Raw genomic sequence first — 21,103 nt, 5'->3', positions numbered from 1 at the left:
CTGCAATTATTAATAAGAGTATCGCTTTAATTTGAATAAAGAACTGACTCTGAATTGAATCTTTGCCCTGAGAATCCGAACCAAAGAGGAGTTCAGGACAGATTCTAGAAGCTTTGGCCTGTTGTTCATTGAGCTTTTCCAGATTGTTTTGTGGTGCTGAGCTGCAGTGAGATTAAGGTTCCCAATAAACCGAGAGATATAAAATCTGCCTGATTCTTCACCAATTCCAAACTATTTTAGCTAGCACACTAAACTCTTATACAGTTTTGTAGGTACATTATGTATGAAATAAGGCAGAAAAGATAACGTTATGCTTTGATGGTTGTTTGCTAGTATTCGTTACACCCGGGCGGTGTTATACCATTTTCTGTTATCATAAGGTCGTGTGACCCTGTAGGTTGTTTTGTGTGTTTGGTTGTTTTAATGTAGCTAGCTTAAACCACTTTTTTCCAGCTCCTTTAAATGCACCACTGACTCTAGAAAATGTTTTTAACATCCATACAGGAGATTTAAGGCAGCATTCAATATTGCTGCAATTTAAATCAACCAACAGGACTTGCTGACAAAATTAAAGCATAAAAATATATTTTCTCTTAAATCGGCACAAATGACAATCAGCATAAACACATGGAATATTCTAAGCTGCAAACTCTTTTTAGGATTTTAAACGGCTAATGTTCAGAAACAAACAAACTTGCACAAAAACATTAAAAGCTACTGCAACATGCTTCTCAGGAGTTCACACAGTAACAACAGGATTTCTCCTTCAGTACCAGTAAACAAGTTACTGCTCCGTTCTAGAGCTTGACCAAATAGGACAAGCAAACAGGACAAAAGTGAGTTTTGTTTTTTATCATCCATAGAATGTGATTTGTTTGAATATTTGGAGAAAAACTGATTAGAAATTAAATGCAGGGAGATAAGTGTGGTCTTAAATAGGTTTGCACCAATCCCAAACTGAGAAGTTGAAGCAGCCACTGAAGTGCATTAAGCCTAGTTTATACTTCTTCATCAGCAAGTTTGCACTCACACACACACACACACACACACACACACACACACACACACACACACACACACACGCACACACACACACACACACAAACGCACACACACACGCACACACACACGCGTATTGATGAAGATGTTCTCCTTTTATGTTGGTCTGTCATGTTGTCCGCCAGGACAGCAGGGGACGTAGACCCTTTCTGACGAGTCTGCCTACCACTGCAGTGACATCTCTGGTTGATGACAGTTTATTTACTTCAGCTTGTAAAAGCCAATCCACTCAACAAGCAGTGGTCGACAGAGTGAGTTTTTCTTGAGCTGAAATTGCTTGATCTCGAGAAACAAAAACTTTTGTTACAGCGAATACAACAGGAGCGAGGGAGGCAGCTGCATCAGTGGACCAATCAGATGTGTGCTCTCCATTGCGTTTGAACCATCAACATATATATATTGGGCAAATCACATCCATAGGCTTGAATTATACGTTTTTGTTCCCAAATGGGAGGTCTCCACCACCACCATTTTGACCGTGTCACCCGTCTTGTCACGCCCAGACAATCCAAAAATGGGAAAAGAGGTGGAGCTGAGGGTGGGGCTGTTATGGTTGGAACAAATGAACCAATGTAGCTACTAGCTAACTTAGCTAACCCAAGAAACTAAGAAGGGGCTCCGTGGACCAGGGTATCCCACCCGCATGGCCGACTAGCTTCCGTGCGAGGCTGTAGTCGTGCTGGTCGCATGTGGAGATCTAATATGGACTTGGACTGTTAATATACAAGCAGAACCTCAGACCGCTACGATCACAGCCGGGCGCCGTGGCCTTTTACATCAGCTCAAGCTCCACAGTCGGAGATCAGCGGGACATTAGCTACATGATAACCGGAAGCTAATAGAGTTTTTACAGGTGTTTTTAGCAAGAAAAATGTGGTAGAGTGACTCTAAAGTGAGGGCACCTCAGGCCTGCTCAGTAACAAAATCATAACACAAAGATCCCCAAGTCCGCTGTTGTCCACTCAGCTCCGTGTCCACACGGTGCCAGGAGCCGAATTACCAAGTGGTGTCATAGAAAACGCATTGGATTATCCCCCATTCGACCAGCAAACTGTTAGTGAGAAAAATGCGGTTAAGCGACTCAAAATTGAAGCAGCATCAACTAAAAGAGCTGCTGCGTTTCTGTGGTCTCTTCAGAGATTCACACGTGACCAGCATGACTACAGCCTCACACTGGAGCTGGTGCGCACTTCCCGGCTTCCCGGGAACCGGGAATAGCCAGCCGCCTGCTAGAGACAGGAGAAGCCCGGCACTCGCTCAAGTTTCTTATGCAGCCCCACTAACATGTTTGACCAAGCACCGCATTCCCCCATTCAACCAGCAAAATAAAGTACAGAAAGAAGTTTACTTACTGATAAAAAGAAGCAGAAACTGCTTGGATGATCTGTTAGTGCAGTCAGTAACCACAGCTTGCTCACTTTGATAAACATCCAAACAGACTGAGGACACAACTAAAGTTCAGAGAGTTGAACTGGCCGAACATCCATTAATGTGAGGCACAGGCTGAAGCCTATCCCCTGGGCTAGCTCCCACCGCTAGCTCTGACGCTCTTCAATTATTCAGAATTTTAAGCATTAAATTACACTTACAAAAACATTCACCCCCCTCAGAGTTGTCATGAATGTAAATGAGATCTATTGAATCTAAAATGTTTTTTTTACCAGGCTGTAAACATGTTTATTTGCTCACTTCTGGTGCCAGCCCCCAGTGGATGAAGGTGGAACTGCAATTTTTGTCACTTCCTTGTTAGCTTCAGGTCTAGTGGGCCATTCCCATCTGTTCCGGGTCGGCCCGGGCCGGGTAGCGTAGGTTGTTTACATATCTGGGTGGCCTGGTATTGTTCCGGGCCAACCAAGGCTCATTCTCAGCCCTCTTCTCGAGGGGGTCTGCTTCAGGCCGACCAGGGCCAACACACCCACTGCTGACAGCAAATTCACACCTTCCATTAGAGCAAGCCTCTGATTGGTGGGTAGAATCAGCCCACATGGGCTTAAGACAAGGATGTGTGGAATCAACCGGGCCAGGCTGGGGCCGACTGGGGCTACCCGGCCCGGGCCGACCCGGTACAGATGGGAATGGCCCATAAGATCCTGGAGTTCCCCCTTGATTCAAACATAGTTAAGAATGTCGGTTCTGCTCCACCCATCCTTGCATGCCTGTCAGAGAGGCTTTGCATCTCCAGATGGAGAAGTACAAAATAAGCTTTAGGCTACCATTTCTATGGCAATCTCCAGATCAAGGGTATCGGTGCATCCCTCATCTATAGTCAGCTTTTGTTCGAGTGGGTTGGGATAGCCAAAAATACGTCCCAAAAAAGGGTAAAGAGAATCTAATGTAAGAGAGAAAATAGATGTTTTTAATGTTAACAACACAAGTTAAAGTGGTGGGATGACAATAAAAGCTTGTGAACAGCATGGCCACATGCACAACAGGACAAACGTTTTAAAGAGTTGTGTTAGATTATTCATACCTGGGTCAATGAGAACCTCCTGAGCCCCTACAGACAGACAGACAGACGGACAGACGGACAGACAGAGAGAGAGACAGCAGGTTTGTTTAATGGAGCTAGGTGCGATGTTAGCCATGTTAGAGCAGACTAGCTGCTTCACACTTGCTGCTGCTGTTCTACTAAACCAACGATGCTACAATCAAACATGCTAGTATGTAGCTGGTAAAGTACTGAGAAAGTGATCACAGCTTCAGACATACTAACCGTTAGTTGTCCTGTCACAAGCCATGACAAAAGCAAAAGTATTTAATAGCTTTCATAACTAGTCAGTATAGACTAGAAGATATTGACAACATCGGCTGGAGTATCAACCTGTGTTAATGACATGCTAATTCAATTAAAGACAGATGGATTAATGTTAAGTTTAAATGAGCATTTATCAGGACAATAAGGAAAGATTTAGCACATAAAGCAGCAGCTTCTAACTGAGCAAAGCTGAGCACGGGGGCAGACAAATTCTCACTCAGGGGCCAGTCTTACGGTCTGTCCTCCAACACAGCCGCAGCTCACCTGGTCTATGGCGTTTGCCTGCATCGGTTGTTTGGGAGATACTCGGCTTGCGTCCCAGCAGCTTCCCTCCCGTGCCTCCAGGGTAGTGGGATATGACGGAAGCTGAACATAACCCCTCCAATGCAGCTGCAGATACCAAAAAACATCAATGCACATAATGTAACGTAGGTTATTTCCATTTTTAACTGGTTTTATGTATGAAAAGACTCTGAAATTATCTGGAAAACTCTGTGCTAAAGTGCTACTGGTTGTTTTAGTTGTCAATCGCGTATCTGTTACTTTAGCAGGTACTTTAGGTAAGTTAAGTGTTCGCCCGTTAATCGGAAGGTTGCAGGTTCGAGCCCCGCTCAGTCTGTCGCTGCCGTTGTGTCCTTGGGCAAGACACTCAACCCCCCTTGCCTGCTGGTGGTGTTCGGAGGGACCGGTGGCGCCTGTGCTCGGCAGCCTCGCCTCTGTCAGTGCGCCCCAGGGCAGCTGTGGCTACATCGTAGCTCATCACCACCAGCGTGTGAATGTGTGTGTGAATGGGTGAATGACTGGTTGTGTTGTAAAGCGCCTTGGGGGGTTCCAGGACTCTAGAAGGCGCTATATCAAATACAGGCCATTTACCATTTAGCTTCTTATTTGTTGTAAAAAAAAATGGTTGCACATAAAGTTATGTAATTAGGCTTAAAACTGTTCCGGTTATTTACACGTGAATATTGTTCTAGCTGAAACACAAACAACAAATAACGTATTTGTTCAAGGCTCACCACCAAGCCAGAGGTGGTCATTAACACCCCTGAGCAGCTCCACAGCCATGTGGTAGTGCACCAGTGCATCCTGCAGCATGCCTGCCTGCAGACACAAATCCCCGACATGCTTCCTCATCCGGCCCTGGCAGCGCTTCTTGTAATGCCTGAGGCGAAGCAGGAAGAGGTACAACAACTTCATTAGATAAAAACATAAGCTGCAAACAAATTCTGAAAACAAAACATGTCTTTGGCTCTTGGGAGAAATGTTTTACATTCAGAGAGAAAATATTTAATTCCTGAGGTTGTCTGCTTGGGCCCAGGTCAGGGGTCTTCTCAGTTATCCACAGAGGGGATACGTAGGCTGGGAGAGCGCCAACAAGAGAGAGGGTGAGAGGTGTCCTCAAGTTCTTAAAGCAGAAATCTGGAATTTCTCCTCAGATAGCACCATCTACAGGTGGAAATGTTTACTGCATCTGTACGTTAGCAGATGTCTATTGGCTAAAGCTGAGTGGTGCGCAATTCAAATTGTATGGGATTCTATGGGATGGGGAGAGCTGGCAAAAGAAATGATGTATTATTTAACAGTACATATGAGACCATCCTTTTTATGGATTTCTAAAAAATAATACATTATTCCTTAAAGTGGGAAAACTCCAAATCGCTGCTTAAAGAGATTAAAAGCCAATGATTCGCTTCACCAGGACAAAGGAAAACTTAAAAACGTGAAGGGATGATCTGACCAACTAGACAGGACACTTAAGCTCTAAACCAGTGGTTCCCACAGTTAAACCCCGTTTCTGTCTCTCCATCTTGCTCGTATACTTCGGCTAAGAACAGTCGGGGTCACATGTCTCTGCTTTGTTGTTTTTGCCAAAAGCTGAAAAGTTTGGGAACCCTGCTCTGAAAGGCCGGGACGCTCCAGGAAAGATAAAGAACAACAGCTGAACTGTAAGTAAAATGCAGTCTGAGGCAGAACTGTTTATAAAGAAGCTGGAATATATTAATAAAGTCAAAACGACAATAAAATCAACACTTTAAAATTCTGACTAATCCACAGTAGGCCAAGAATAAAACTAGATATCAGCCCATGAGTAACTATCAACATCAAGTAAAGACCAACGAGAGGGTCACTAAACCGTGTGTCTTTTAAAATGTCTGTGCTGTCATCCGCTAAATACAATATTACGAGTGCTCTGACCACTGGATCCCTCCCTAAACTCACTGCACCACCCCAGTCCCAGTTATGACCTGTCCCAACATCGGCTCCTCCTCCAGGAGACCTTACCTCCAGGCGTTAAAACTGAATTTTTCTAAATAAATGGATGCTACCTAATCTAACAGCTGGAACATCTCCCAGCCTTCCTAAGTTTCTACAGGAGTGGTTCATCACTAAATTAAACAAATTAGCTGCATTCTTGATCTAAAACATGCAGGAAACAGGCTGCAACCAGACTGCAGCGCCAGGTATGCCAGCTTCTGACAGAGCGACCCACCAGTCTGAAGTTGCAAGTGAAATATTCTGGCCACAGAGGGCGGTGGGGGTCCGAGGGACATTTCATTAACCCTACAGGGTCATTTTAGCACATGCTGGCTCAAGAAGATGATTTGAAATATGAAAACGTTGCATAGTATGGCTTTAATGAGTGGACATTGTGTGACGTGGTTGCTGTCTCTGGGTTTACCACCAGAGATCAGTAAATGTTGCACACTTTTCATTTATTTCAATTTAACAATATAGCGATGTGTACATAAACCTTTCTAATTATCTATGGCTCCAAGCAAGTCTACTTGTGTTTCTACATGTTTCAACAGGTGTGCTTTAGACAGGAAATTAGATATTTGTGTATTTTCTAAAGGGGACAGCAGCTCTTTTGATAACACTTCAATTAAAAATAAAACAGCAACAGTTCTGGACAGAGAAGACCTGAGAAGTGAGACATCTTCAAGCAACAAGTGAAGACCAGCAGAATTCCTTTGACATTTTTTAGTTTGTTTATTTGTGACCAACCAGGCAACCTGAGAACTAACGGCTCACCGGCCAACACCTTGTAATTAAGAGCAATTTGGACTCACACTGCATTAGTTACATTTTCCACCGAGAGCCAGAACATGGCCTCTAGATCAGTCTGATTTGAATAAGTAGCTAGGTGCAGATAGATAGATTACTGGTCAGTGAAGTAAGAAAATATCGATGCACTGAAACACTGCGATATGTCGTGTTCTGATGCTGAATCGATAAAAGCAGTGTATTTTTTTATTGAGAATTTTCATTCATTCTGACAGAACAAACATCTCATAATAAACCTGGAAGTGTCTGGTTCCAATTCAATTCAGTCGTAAAAATGTGCAAATATCGTCTGGCTTTTAGCACCGTAGCGTATCGTACCATCTGGACTGAGGTACACACCCTATTAATCATGATGCCATGAGGCGGGATGCCTCGGTAATTATTGTGCACGTAGAGCTTTAAAAAATGAATTCCTTCATCAGTCAAGTCTCAAACTCCAAGGTAACGTGAGTTTCTGTGAACTCGATTGACGGTGGCACAGGAGTTGAGTGCTCGCCCTGTAATCGGAAGGTTGCAGGTTCGAGCCCCACTCAGGCTGTCGCTGCCGTTGTGTCCTTGGGCAAGAAACTCAACCCGTCTTGCCTGCTGGTGGTGGTCGGAGGGACCGGTGGCGCCAGTGCTCGGCAGCCTCGCCTCTGTCAGTGCGCCCCAGGGCAGCTGTGGCTACATGGTAGCTCATCCCCACCTGTGTGTGAATGTGTGTGAATGAATGGGTGAATGACTGATTGTGTTGTGAAGCACCTTGCGGGGCTCCAGGACTCTAGAAGGCGCTATATCAAATACAGGCCATTTACCATTTAACACAGTTAATAGTTGTGATGCGGGAATTTAGAGTGACGTTAGGCTTCGGTTTAATAGAAATCAAATGAATTATTTTATATTTCTCTCTGTGGTTTTACTTTATTAAAGAACATTTGTGGCACAGAGCTTCATACAGTCTGTCTTTGAGTGTGTGAGCTGAATCCAACAGAAGAGGATTAGAGCCACTGGAAAAAAAAAGAAATATAAATAATTCTGACTTTTTGACTTCTGAGGAAAAAAAGTCAGAATTATTCATCTTTCCTTTTTTTCTCTTTTCAGTGACTCTAATCTTCTTCCATATAATCCTGTGGATGACAGACGAGTTTGGTTTGGGGTTATGAACAAATGAATGAATGAACACGAGCACAGAGTCTTTCGGGGAAGAGCTAAAGCTAACAGGATCAGGGTGGGTTCACTAACTTATGGGTCTGACGGCTCACCTTTTTACACCCAACAGTAAACTCACAGGACAGTGTGAAAAAAAGAAGAGAGACAAATAAAACATGTAATCAAACCAAAATGAGCACAGCATTAAGAATATGACGGACTTTTGAAATGACAAGGTGACTTTAAACAAACATTTGTGACACAGAGAGTAAACAGTCAGCGTGGACACCAACTCACCTGCTATCTGTGTCCAAACCTACAAAATCCTTCTTCTCAAAGGGAACACACAGCAGTGGTGTCTTGTCACCAGACTTATCTGTTGCTCGATCGAGCCTTTTGGACTCCAGGACAATAAAGATGGACTCCACAAAGTCCTCCACTCTTCTCTCCACATCGGAGCACTCATCAAAGCTGGGGTAGAAGGCCATGTCCGTGCGCTGCTGCTCTGCGATCTCTCCTTGCAGCCCGAACACCAGACAACGCGAGTCATACAGAGTGGAACTGTACACCTCCTTCTGGCCATGGAAGCGCTCGGCGGTCTGCGGCCAGTCCTTGGCTGAGGTGCATGTAGTAATGGCGATCAGACCCACTACTTTGCGGTGCGTCTGGAAGTCGCCCCATTCATTGTTCTCAGGCAAGTAGTGGTGGCGGTAGCGGATGTAGAGGATGCGCTGCGAGTCCCTGATGCTCACCTGGCTCACGCTGGCAATGCGCTTGTAAATCTTAAAGAAGTGGTCCTCCGGTACAATGCCAAATGGCTGGACCACCACAAGCACCGTCTGGTGGTCCTCAGCACACTGCATGTAGTCCGGCACGCTCATCTTCATCTGCAACTAGATTTATGCAAGACAGGGTCAGGCTAGTTTGAAACCAGGAGCAAATTGTTCTCCAATCTCCACTTGGATGACAGAAATAAGTTTGTGCAAATGTCAGGTAGGTTCACACTTTATGTTTGTTTAAACATTCAGATAGCACTAAAAGATCTTGTGCAGGTATGGACACCTTTCTGAGAGGATATGCTGATAAAGTAAAACAGCTAATCAGTATTTAAATAAACTATAAATGAAGTTATTACATATTATTAAAACCCTGCATACATTTTGGTTTGATTGAGAGTTGCTACTGTTGTTTGAATGAATAACCATCTGCTAATAGCAGCGGCCCTTGATCCTGGTGCTCAAGAGCCTGCATGTTTTACTAGTTTCCCTTTTTCCAACACACCTGATTCAGTGTTTTCATTGCTGTCCACGTTGTTCTCGAGGTCTGCAAAATTTAACAATCAGCCATTTATTCAAATCAGGTGTGGTGGAGCAAAGAAACATCTAAATCGGGGTTATTCAAGTTCAAGCCTCGACGGCCGGTATCCGGCACGTTTTAGTGGTTTCTCTTTCCATTCCATTTATTTGATAAAGCACATTTAAAAACAGCATGTGAGCTGACCAAAGTGCTGTACAGGGGTAAAAACATATAAGGTTAAAAGAAGAATATAAAAGAATAAAACAACTAGAGCAAAACACAAAGAACCAACAATGAGAAGTCAATAAAATCAGTAAAAGAACAGTGTAAATAAACCATCGATAAAATTTGACCAACACACTAGATTCAGTGGTTGAGTCACCTGTGCAGCAGCTCATCAGGCTCTGCAGAAGCCTGTTAATCACCTGCTGATTGAAATCAGGTGTGTTGAAGCAGGTTAAAACGAAAAGGTGCTGGATACCAGGGAATTGAACAGCCCTGATATAAATCATGCAGGATGGGGGCCATCGGGGAGAACCACTGGCTAATAGGGACTCTAAAAACCGGATTTCAGGGAATTATCGTTTAAAAAAGGCCATTCTAACAAAGGTTGACATTTTAAGCTGCACTGCTGCTATTTGTAAACATCGACAAGCAGCTGAAAGAGGCAGCGGAAAAAAACAAGTACGGTTACCAAATAATAATAATAATAAAAGACAAAGACTAGACGTATTCCATGAAAGTTATTAAGCTACTTAATAAATGACATGTTTTGGTGCCGGAGACCACACATACCAGCCGGAGTTTAGCTTCGACAGCTAGCTAGCTAACACAGACGAGTCTTGCGGCAGTTGTAACACAAACACGTTCAGTAAAAAGGGAACAAGGCGCTGATATCAGCTTTATCAAACGTATTTCTTTAATTTTTTTTTCCCATTAACATATAAGTCGCCTTACCTGAATGTTATGACAAATTCAGAACTTCCTCCGTTGAGCCGGAAGTGACCTAACAACGCTGGTAGTCTGAATCTCATTTTCAAACTAAAAGCCTAATGTCTTTCTAAAATAAAATTAATATATTAGTGTTGGATTTTATTGTTTAAAATACAGACTGAATTATATATTTTTCTTATTCAAAATGGCAATAAAACTTTTAAAAATTGGTTGAAAAAAATACATTTTTTTCTGAACGTTTCGTTTCAACGTGACTGAATTTTATTTTGAAAGTGTGATAATAACGTTTCCGGTAAGACTGAGACATGACGTTTAGGCATCAAAGCTCTGTTACAACGAAGCTTCAATCCATTCCAACTTCGACTGATCTACAATTCTACAATGACAACAATGGTTTAAAGCAAAATCAAAATAAGTCCATTAATTCATTCAAACGGCTCACGTGTGTAGTTGCAACATTTTGCCAGCAGAGGGCGACTGTTGCACTCTTTGTTCAGCTTAAATGTGCTCTGCTAATTAGTTGAACAGATAAAGTACGTAGTTCCAGATATAAATGTTTCCAAGTGGACTTAAACAACGTTTGGCTTTTTTTTTCAGCTTAATTGAAAAGAATTCGGTTAAAATGTTCTCTGATAGTTCCAGATTCTTGCCAGCAGAGGGCGAGCATTGCCCTCCTTGTTCAATAAGGCTGATTTTTGTACTTCTAAAGAAAGTAAGTAGTAAGTAAAGTTTATTTATATAGCGCCTTTCACAGGTATAAATCACAAAGCATTGTACAACATGAGTAAAATCAGGGCAAATACCTCAAAACAATAAAAACTTCATAAAAACAATAGCAGTGACAACAATAGTAACCAAGATCAGGAGTAGAAACAAAGTCAAGGTGTGAACAAGAACAAAGCCATCTTTTAGAATATTTAGCGGGGGAAAGCCTGGATGAAAAGGTGAGTTTTAAGATGTTTTTTGAAGACCTCTACAGATTTCAAGAGACGGAGATTTGAAGGCAGACTGTTCCAAAGTCTGGGGGCAATAGACTGAAAGGCCCTGTCCCCTTTGGTTTTCAGTCTGGTTCGAGGAACAGCCAGGAGGTTTTCAGATGTGGATCTAAGGTTCCGAGAGGTGGTGTGTGGGGATAAAAGCTCAGATAGGTAGCTTGGAGCCTGGTTGTTAAGAGCTCTATAGGTCAGGACTAAAACTTTAAACTGTATTCTATATTCTACCGGGAGCCAGTGGAGGGACTGTAAACCTGGAGTGATGTGAGCTTGTCTGCTGGATTTGGTTAGGAGTCTGGCTGCTGCATTTTGGATGGCTTGAAGGCGTGAGAGGGAGGTTTTGCTGAGACCAGTAAAAAGAGCGTTACAGTAGTCTAAGCGTGATGACACAAAGGCATGGATGACTTTTTCCAGATCTGCAGTAGAAACCAGTTTACGGACTTTTGAAATGTTTCTCAGTTGGAAGAAACAAGAGCGGGAGATGGTTTTGACGTGTGAGTCTAAACTTAAAACCGGATCAAAAATAACTCCCAGGTTTCTAATGTTGGCCTTGGCTGATGCGCAAAAGGAGGAAATTTCCTGCTCGATTTTTGGCTGAAGTTCCGGGGGAGCAGACATCAGGGTCTCTGTCTTGTTAGCATTTAGGACAAGAAAGTTGCTGGACAGCCAGTTACTGATCTGGGTCAGGCAGAGTACAAGGGTGGCCAGCCTGTCCAAACCCCAAAACTCCATCTTCTGCTTCTCCTCCTTAATATTAATAGTCATAAGAGGTCATAAACAAAGTTGAAGATTTGTATTTTAGCTTCATTGACAAAGGAAAGGTAAAAGGCTCTTATCTAATTGGTTAAACAGCTCAATTATGTAGTTCCAGCGTTTCGCCAGCAGAGGACGACCATTTCCTTCCTTGTTCCTGCAATAGAAATAAAAGCTGTTTGTAGTCTGATGTAGCTCTATCTTCCGCTTCTCTTCGAGCTCCCCCTGCTTCTTAATCTTGATATTAATACTCCCAAGAGGACATAAACAAAGTTTAGATTTTTTTAATTTCAGCATCATTGACAAAAAGAAGCTATAACATTCTCTTCTAAATTGTCTACCTTTGTTATACCAGATCATTTGTCGTTGGACTTTCATTTAAAGAAGAGGTAATGTCCCCCTCAGAGTCTTACTCCACCCACGTATCATTTTTAAAAACTGCAACATTAGTAGGCGTTGCCTGGAGGACCGAGAGGGCGGAGCCGCGGCAGTGACGAAGACGATGGCTAACTAGACGATGCTAGCTCCCTTCACTCTGAGCGGTCATTAGAAGTGGAGGACGTTTCTCCCCCTCCTTACCCAGACACTCGAGAAGAAAGGGACCAAGTCTATTTGGAGGAGACAAGCGGACCTGAGCCTTATTGTTTTGAGCTTGTGAGTTGCCTGAAACTACCGGAACCGACCCAACAGAACCAGCTCTGAATGGTAAGTAGCCGTTAGCCATAGCATCAGATTAGCTGCAGGGTTTGGCTCCACGGCCCTAGAGAGCTAGTATTCAGCATGTTTTAGAGGTTTATCTGCTTCAGCACACCTGGTTTTAATCAGCAACAAATAACTGAGCTGCTTAACAGCTAATCTAACCTGTTAAAGCAGGAAAATCCACTGAAACGTGCTGGATAGCAGCTCTCCAGGAGCCCTGGGCTCAAGTTACAATCTGCTGCAGAGAAAGTTATGAAACTACCCCATGAGAAAATTATTCTGTAATGTGTTCAGCCCACTAAAACTGCCCTGATTTAATTATTTACTGATACCAGCTGCTCTCTTGGTTGTAGGTCCTCTGGTGGTGTCGTCAGGATCAGGAGCTTCCAGAAGAATGTGCCTTTCAATGACTCTTTCCCCCTTATTTGTTATATTAAGTAAATAAATCTCAATTTATGTATTTCCTGTTTTTGTTCATGTCCATAAATACTTAAACATGCTTGAAATTAAAACGAGCTTTTAACAGTGAGGTTCTAGTTTAATTCATCACAATAGAGCTAGTTAAACATGCAACAATGTGATAATTCAATTAATGTAATTTATAAATATCCATTAAAATATCAAAACTGGAATCAAAATGAGATATTTGGCAGCACAAAAAACTTGTCAAACACAATATTTATTATAATAATTGTAGGCAGACAGGAGACAGAGCTGATGGAGGTTCTCAGTCATCGAAGGATGGCTGAAGGCTTTCCAGGAAAAGGAGATGTGGTGTTGTCTCTTCTCTCTATTCTGCCAGATGAGCTGATAGGTTACAGGTGTGTGAGGACATCCTCATGCTGTCACAACCAGATGACAGGAGTTATCAGGTGATCAGCCAGGCTAGTGGCCTAGTGGTAGAGTGTCCGCCCTGAGACTGGGAGATCAGGGTTCGATTCCTGGTCGGGTCATACCAAAGACTTTGAAAAAATGGGACAGAATGCCTCCCTGCTTGACAATCAGCATTAAGGGGTTGGATTGGGGGGTTAAACCACCAAATGGTTCCCGAGCGCGGCTGTGTCTGCAGCTCACCGCTCCCCCAGGGGATGGGTCAAATGCGGAGAACAAATTTCGCACACACATCGTTAGTGTGTGTGACAACTAAAGGGACTTTAATGATGAGATGCAGAAAGAAAACAAATCCAGGACAGTGTACAGTAATAACAATAATAATATTTGGTGTTGCTCACCTTATGTGCTCTTATAGAGTATTAACGTGTGCCTGCCTCATGGTGTAGAGTCCATATTTTGCTGAGTGTCCTGCAATAATGCAGGTTATTAGTTAATTTACTTTTGATAGCAAAGAACAAAATATTTAATGTAAAAGTTATTTACCAGGTGAATCAGCTCACACGTCACCACCAAGTGTCACAGGGCCAGAATCAGTAGCCTCCTTCATGATGTCATGATGTAATCACATACTTATTTAATTGCTAATATCTTAAAAATTCTGAAATGTTTTAATTTTTTTTTACCTTGAACAGTTCACTGAGCTTGCACTGTCACTGAGGTGGAAGCTGGAATCAACAGCAGACAACTCACATCTTGGTCTTTTCAGGGGTGTGGACGCTGCTCTGGGACTTTATGGAAGATGAATTTCCGTCATGGTCCCTGTGTCACCAGACACACTGCGGCTGTGAGCTCTAAACTGGCTGGCTATGTAAAAAACAAAGAAGTAGGACATTTATAAATGTTTAAAAGAGCATAAAATCACGTGTAACAATAATCTGTAAAACAAATTAAAACTAGAAGGTAATAATAAAATGTTTACGTAGAAGATTATTAAAAATAATTCACCTTTGCTACGGGTAAGGCTTCACGTCAGCCTGGACAAGTGCATTGTTGCAGACTACTAAATCCAGTGTTGTGCCTGAACGAGTTCATTGAACGGTCGTTCATGAACTCGTTCATAATTTTGGAGAATGTTAACTAAACTCGCTCCATTTTGGCCTGATGAACATTATCATGAACGCGCTCATTCTGGCGTTTGTGAATGCCGCTCTGAACGCAGTTCAGCTTGATTCAAGAAGGTGCCAGATTGAAATGGCGCCTTTCATACAAATGTTTGTCTAAAGCCATGGTGGCTAAAAGAGGGAAAATATCAGATCTGGCAACCCATGTCATCGAGCATCAATGCACCTGCATGAAAATACAGAGGGAGATTCAGTAATTGTAGCGACAGGCAGCAACAGCTAGCGTCAATGAGCAAAGCGGTCTCTTCGTATGAGCACCTTAAAGAGTTTTTTGAAAAGGTCAGTGATGATCCGGATTGGAAAAATATTACATTTCTGTGTAAACTTTGCCCGCCAGGTTTCAAGAAGCAACTCCGAACTAGGGTTGTCACGGTAACCAGTGTAGCGGTATACCCCGGTAAAAAAGTTGGCAATGATAAAAACCGTCTTCTTTTAAAAAAAACTATATTATCTCGGTGGGTTTACCGTGGCTGAGGTGTAGGCGCGGTGACCCTTACAGCCACCGTATCATCTGCTGAAGTTGCCGGCGGCACATGCGCACTTTGTTGTTTACGACCAAAACTTTACTGAAGCTAAAGTTTAAATAATGGCCAGAGGAGGAGACGGCAGCGCTCAGGACATTTATTATCCCTCAAAAAAGACAAAGTGGGAAGTACGGGCATCTTTTGGATATATGAAGAATGCAGAGGGACAGCTGATAGAAGACGGCTATCCTGTTTGCAGCACGTGCAGAAAAAGTGTCTGTGAAAGGCAGCAACGCTTCAAATCTCATGACACATCTGCGTGACCATCACCCACAACTCTACAATCAACGCAAGGCAAGCTAACGTTAGCGTTTTAGCTAAAATGCGTGATCCGAGGATTTGGGTTGAGGGAGAATGCAACGAGTCGCTATATAAAGCAGCCGCAGCGCCGCTACCTGCATATAAACCGTGTCGCGGACACCGCCATGTTGAAATGACGCTATGCATTACGGGGCTCCCAGGGGCAGATAAGAGTTGGTCTCTCTCCGTTAATAATTATGAATTTAACAACGATTACTGCCTGATGACATTTTCCCACATCTGCAAAGCTCACTGGAAGGACACAAACCGAGGACAATACTTTCCTGATATAGGGTTTATTACTCAAGTAAGGGTAAAAAAGTATCTGATTAGAAGGCTACTTGAGTACTGAGTATCATCTGATCTAATATTTTTAAATGATGACATCAAACAGACATAAAATAAGAAGTTATGGGCAAATATTGGTATTTTAAAGGCTAAAGGAAAAAAATGTAAACAAATAAACAACATAATTACAAAATAACACATTTTAGGAAAAATTTAGACACAAACTGAGGACAATATTTCCTGACATACAGGGTTTATTTAATTGTGTGAAAATGTAGCACGTTTAAAAAAAATACCGCGATAATACCGAAAACCGTGGTAATTTTGGTCACAATAACCGTGAGGTTAAATTTTCACACCGTGACAACCCTACTCCGAACATCAACAACGTCAAAAGCAAACTTGAAACGGCACATTGAAATAAAGCACCCAGCTAGCCTTTCAAGATATATGCAAGTTATTAAAAGATCAAAAGACACGGCGACGACGAGCGGCTCCTCTACCACCCAAAACCAGATAACGGCATACAGTAGCAGTAGCTGTGTTTTCATTTCCCAGCCGCAGGTAGACAACCTAATATTGCAGTATATCATCAGAGACCTGCAGCCTTTAAAACTGTGGAAAGCCCCGCGTTCATAAACTTAATCAAGGGGTTGCAACCATCCAAAAAGGTGCCATCCAGAAAAAAAGTACAAGCTCTGCTAAACTCTAAATTTGAAGAAAATATATGTGAACTTAAGACTGAACTCTCTGAAGTTGATATTGTGTGCACAACTGCAGATTGCTGGTCAGCTGTGAACAAAGCATTTATGGCATCACTATCCACTGGCTGAACAAAACTGATGTTTCTAAGAGACGCTCCGCTGTACTGGCATGTCGACGTGTTAAAGGGGCACTTTCACATGATGTGTTGGCAAAACTACTGTCTGATATTAACAAAGAATTCAAATTCCACAACAAGGTTGTGTGTACAATAACTGACAATGCTGCTAATTTTGTCAAGGCGTTCAACTGTTTTGGAATGGATGTTGCTGTTGACCCTGAAGAGCCAGAAACAGAGGATTACTTTGGAACAAAAAGTGAAGATGACGAGGAACCAAAGTCTTCCTCTGCTGCTACAAGTGAGAGTTCAGATGAAGATGACCAGATGGAGCCTCTGTCCCTCTCAGGTCTGGATCATCCCTGCCTCCCCCCTCATAGAAGGTGCATGAGTCACACCTTGAATCTTGTGGCCAAAGATACTGAAAAGATAACTGAAAAATGCTACAAAACCATGTCAAGGGCTGTTTTTGCAAAAGCTTCTGCTCTGTGGAACCGGGTTAAATGAAGTCCAAAGGCTTCTGACGCTGTGGAGGAAAAGCTTGGGATTGGATTTGTTGTGCCAAATGACACAAGATGGAACTCTGTATATCTTGCGATGCAGCGACTGTCTCGCATAGCAACACTATCTACCAAGGTGGAAATTAAGGAGGCTGAGGTCAATGCTGAAAATGAGACCACTCCCTTACACGATGAGCTGATTCTGCATACTGTGAGTGATGAGTTTGGCTTCCACATGAAGTCCAGTTCATACACAACTTTGTAGATGTGATGAGGCCCCTAGCACTTGCATTAAACATCCTTCAAGCACAGAAGAACATCTTTCTTGGCTACCTGGCTCCAACTATTGTCCAGCTCCAGTGTCATATGAATAACCTGTTGGATGAGAGCATGAAACCCACAGCTGCAGAGGGCCTGATTATATGCCGTCCCCTCATAGAGAGCATCTTGAAATCACTGACCACGAGGCTGGGAGCTCTTCTGGAGAAGAGGGAGAACATACTCTCTGCTATTCTGGTGCCAAGATTCAAGCTGGACTGGGTCCAAGATGAAGAGAAACATGTGCATTACAAATTAATGCTAATGAGAGAATTTCAAACCCTCAGCTCAGACGACTCGGTACCAGGAGACTCCAGTCAAGCCCAATCCAGTAGTGAAGTAAATACAACAGATCCTGCTGCTTCATTCTTTAGATTTCACAGAAAACCTCAGGTTTCTGGAAAAGGTGAAGTAGACACCTACTTGGATGCCCCAACAACAGATGGGTTTGACGAATATATGCAGTTTCCAAAGCTCAAAAGACCGTTCATAAAGCACAACACTGCACTGCCCTCAAGCGCCCCGGTAGAGAGGCTCTTCAGCATTGGTGGCCTAATATTCAGGTAATCATAACCTGTTATATTCAACAATCTTTAAATCCATATATTTCTTTGGTCAAATTATTTTATAATGGTCATGATGTTGTTTTGTTCTTTCCTGTTTTGTCTGATTAAGGCCCAGGAGAAGCAGGCTGGGAGATGCCAACTTCGAGAAGCAGCTGATCTTAAATGCAAACAAAAAGATTTTATGGTATGTTAAATATTTCCGTGACCTGTTTGGGCTATATCAATTAATTAATCAATCAACTAACCTTTATTTCTAAAACACTTTACACAGGTGACCAAACTGATGTCCAAGATTAAAACCAAATCAATCTATACATCACTTACACCAGCTGAAAATCCAAAATAACAGATTATACAAACATCATGCATAAAATAAATAAAGGGCACTATTGGTAAGATAGGTCTAAAAATTTCTGAGCCTCTAGAATTAAATACCAATTTAAAAGCTCACAAAAGGAATTTTTACTCATTTGAAGTTCTAGTCATCCTAACCATAGGAAGTAGATTGCTCCAACATTTAGGAGTAACATCAGAAAAAGCTCTTTCACACCGAGTGACAAGGTGGTTCAGAGTAACCTCCAAGAGTAATTCAGACATCAGACTTCTGCTGGTCTTGTCACCGGAGATGTGTGTACTGGTGTGCACAGGTTAGCTGCATTGAAATAGCAGAACTTCTGTTTTTTACAGCTAGCAAGAAACAACAGATCCAGGAGGAAGACCACTCTGACCAGTGACGGGGGATCTTCATTCAGATAAGATTTTTTAAGGCTGTACTGAACATAAAGCTGTCACTAGCCCTTCAAATTTATATATTTTTTTTAAAGAATGACTCTCTTATTTATTTATGTCCATAGCCATGGACTAAGAAAGCCTCAATTAAAGTTATTAGGCTTTTTTTTTCTTTTCACTGTATTTTTCTATAATAATTTGGGCTGGTTGTTGGACTTTAAGATGCAAGTTGTAAAACTTTTTCTTTGGGCAAACAGGTCAGACAATTGATTGACAAAAAAATTTGAATAGTTGTACACTTTCAAAGACACACTCTTGAATAGTTAGTTTGAATGGTTTACCTTTTTGAACATTGCACTTGGAGGTACGTTCCTTGTTTCCTACTACAGAATGTTTAATAATTCCTCATTAAAAAAGATTCAAACTGCAAATCTTTCCTCGTGCTTTTGGGAATGTAGGAGTAAAAGCTGCAGTTGGGTAAGTGTGTGGACTGAATGGGTAGCAACAATTTGAACATACCAGGATTCTGAGGGTAATATCTCACTGCAGTATAGTGGGTGGAATAAAGAACTGTGAACTTGTTCATTTTAGGAACTATGAACTTAGTTAAAAAATATGAATTATGAACTTTGAACTGAACTAGTTCATTTTAAACTGCGTGAACTGAACTTTGAACTAGTTCACAAATACTGTGAACTTTCCCAACACTGACTAAATCAGTCTGACAGCCAGTGTCTTGGGTAGATTTGGCCTGAAAAAAAAAAGCACATTGTTGTTGGAGTTTATAAAGTCAGATAATATACAAAAGAAACTGTCCCATATAGGCACTTTATAACATTCCTAGTGTGTGATCGTTGTTATAACGTAAAAGTCAGTCACATATGATGTGTAGAGCCTGAAATGCGACCTCCTGAACAGAATTCCTCACGGAACCGGGTCACAAGCTGGATTTCACGCTGTAATGCTGTCTGTCAACTAGTGCTGCATCAGTTAGAGCCACTGTTGCAGAATTACCGACTGACACAAAAACAACCCAAATTTTCTCCGAGCCTGACAGTCAGGTGGACCGTTTTGTCAGCCAGGGCTTTGAGATATGTTCCGATTCGCCGCTGATTCTAACCTTACATCCCGTTCCACATTTTGTGAACTTGACAAATCAGCCCGAAGGCAGTGCAGACTGATATTAGCTAAAGGAAGTGAACCATGTCTCTCAGACTTTGCATTTAGGTAGGGAATTGTCTTTAGAAGATGTTAAAACTTTTATTTAGCTTACTCACCTCAGACTGGAGCCCGCCATGGTGGGGGAGCAGAGTCAGTGGGCTGCATCTAAATTGTGGAAGAGTCACAGTGGGCACCGCCTCCCTCTTCAAACGGAGACGTGCAGAATCGCAGGTAAAATGCTGGTTGCAAATTACAGCAGCAGGCGGGAGATGAATGTTTTCCAGACACCGATTGCGCGCAACCACTGGCGCCTAATTTCTAAGTCCAGCGGAAAGGAGTGCAACCCCACAGAGCCACCGCAACCACACTACAATACACCATCTCACCATACTAACATGATATGGAGCACTAAACCTGAATTACTTTCCTAATTACACTAGCAGCCAAACACTAACTAAACTACACTATCCAACAGCCAAGCTAACACTAAATAAGTATGTATAACACTAAAAGCTATGCTAAAGACTAGGATATGCTAATGCTATACGCTAATGCTGAACTACCGCTAACCGTCCTACACTCGCTTGCAAATCCAACTCCCAACTCGCCACAAGGTGTGGCCGAGACACTCGATGCTTTATAACTTTTGACACAGAGCTGCTACGTAGTACTCTACTGGTTTACGTAGTATCTTACTCTTTAGCCATTGGCTAAAATTTATTCAAAATGACTCAAATTCTATGTTTTAAGCTGAAGGTGGTGCTATACTGTGGTATTTAGGCAGAATTTTTAATTTTTAAAGAAAATGCACCAAAATGCTAAAATAATGAATACACACATTTAAAACACTATTAGACACTCATTTATACAGTTCATCAGCAAAAAAAGTTAATTTAGACGTTACTTGCTCTTTAAGTGTTTTTAATTATGTAAATAAATCTTGAGTAATCAGAATGCCTCAGTCCGTCCTGTAAACCAATTTATATTCTACTGTTTAAATAGTGCCCCAACGATTGATTAATCTGCAATCTGTTGATGTCTGACATTCCTGTTTCTGTTCCAGAGATCCAGTTTGTAAATCACCATTGTTGGCCCCAGATTTCAGGTATTTAAAACTAAAACCATGAACTGAAGCCCTAATGAGTGGAAAACAGCTTAGGTCACTGGAGATAATAAAATA

General features: G+C 42.1%; 2 protein-coding genes across 7 annotated transcripts in view; both read right to left on the bottom strand.

Moving 5' to 3' along the window:
* The window catches only part of trappc9 (trafficking protein particle complex subunit 9), a 297,274-nt gene extending 286,944 nt beyond the window's left edge, over positions 1 to 10,330 (bottom strand). For 3 of the 6 annotated variants that reach the window (XM_070556145.1, XM_070556147.1, XM_070556146.1), the window contains exons 1-4: positions 8,306 to 8,901; positions 4,831 to 4,976; positions 4,079 to 4,204; positions 3,530 to 3,556 (exon numbers count right to left, since the gene is read on the bottom strand). In XM_070556145.1, coding sequence (XP_070412246.1) covers positions 3,530 to 3,556; positions 4,079 to 4,204; positions 4,831 to 4,976; positions 8,306 to 8,895 — 889 coding nt within the window. In that variant the 5' untranslated portion in view covers positions 8,896 to 8,901. Of the gene's footprint in view, positions 1 to 3,529; positions 3,557 to 4,078; positions 4,205 to 4,830; positions 4,977 to 8,305; positions 8,902 to 10,261 lie in introns of those variants that run through there. The other 3 variants (XM_070556148.1, XM_070556144.1, XM_070556143.1) reach the window with 2 other exon arrangements.
* A 148-nt stretch (positions 10,331 to 10,478) lies between these two features.
* LOC139073195 (uncharacterized) lies at positions 10,479 to 20,836 on the bottom strand. The gene is made up of 3 exons (XM_070556155.1): positions 14,220 to 20,836; positions 13,971 to 14,137; positions 10,479 to 13,587 (listed from the first exon to the last, which is right to left on the bottom strand). Exon 3 carries the CDS (start codon positions 12,013 to 12,015, stop codon positions 11,176 to 11,178), a length of 840 nt encoding a protein of 279 aa, XP_070412256.1. The 5' UTR covers positions 12,016 to 13,587; positions 13,971 to 14,137; positions 14,220 to 20,836; the 3' UTR covers positions 10,479 to 11,175.
* Positions 20,837 to 21,103: the final 267 nt, after the last annotated feature.

The sequence above is a fragment of the Nothobranchius furzeri genome, chromosome 11 (genome assembly GCF_043380555.1).
Source record: "Nothobranchius furzeri strain GRZ-AD chromosome 11, NfurGRZ-RIMD1, whole genome shotgun sequence".
Classification (NCBI taxonomy): Eukaryota; Metazoa; Chordata; class Actinopteri; order Cyprinodontiformes; family Nothobranchiidae; genus Nothobranchius; species Nothobranchius furzeri.
The sequence above is the reverse complement of the archived record's forward strand: the minus strand, read 5'-3'. Positions and strand labels throughout refer to the sequence as shown.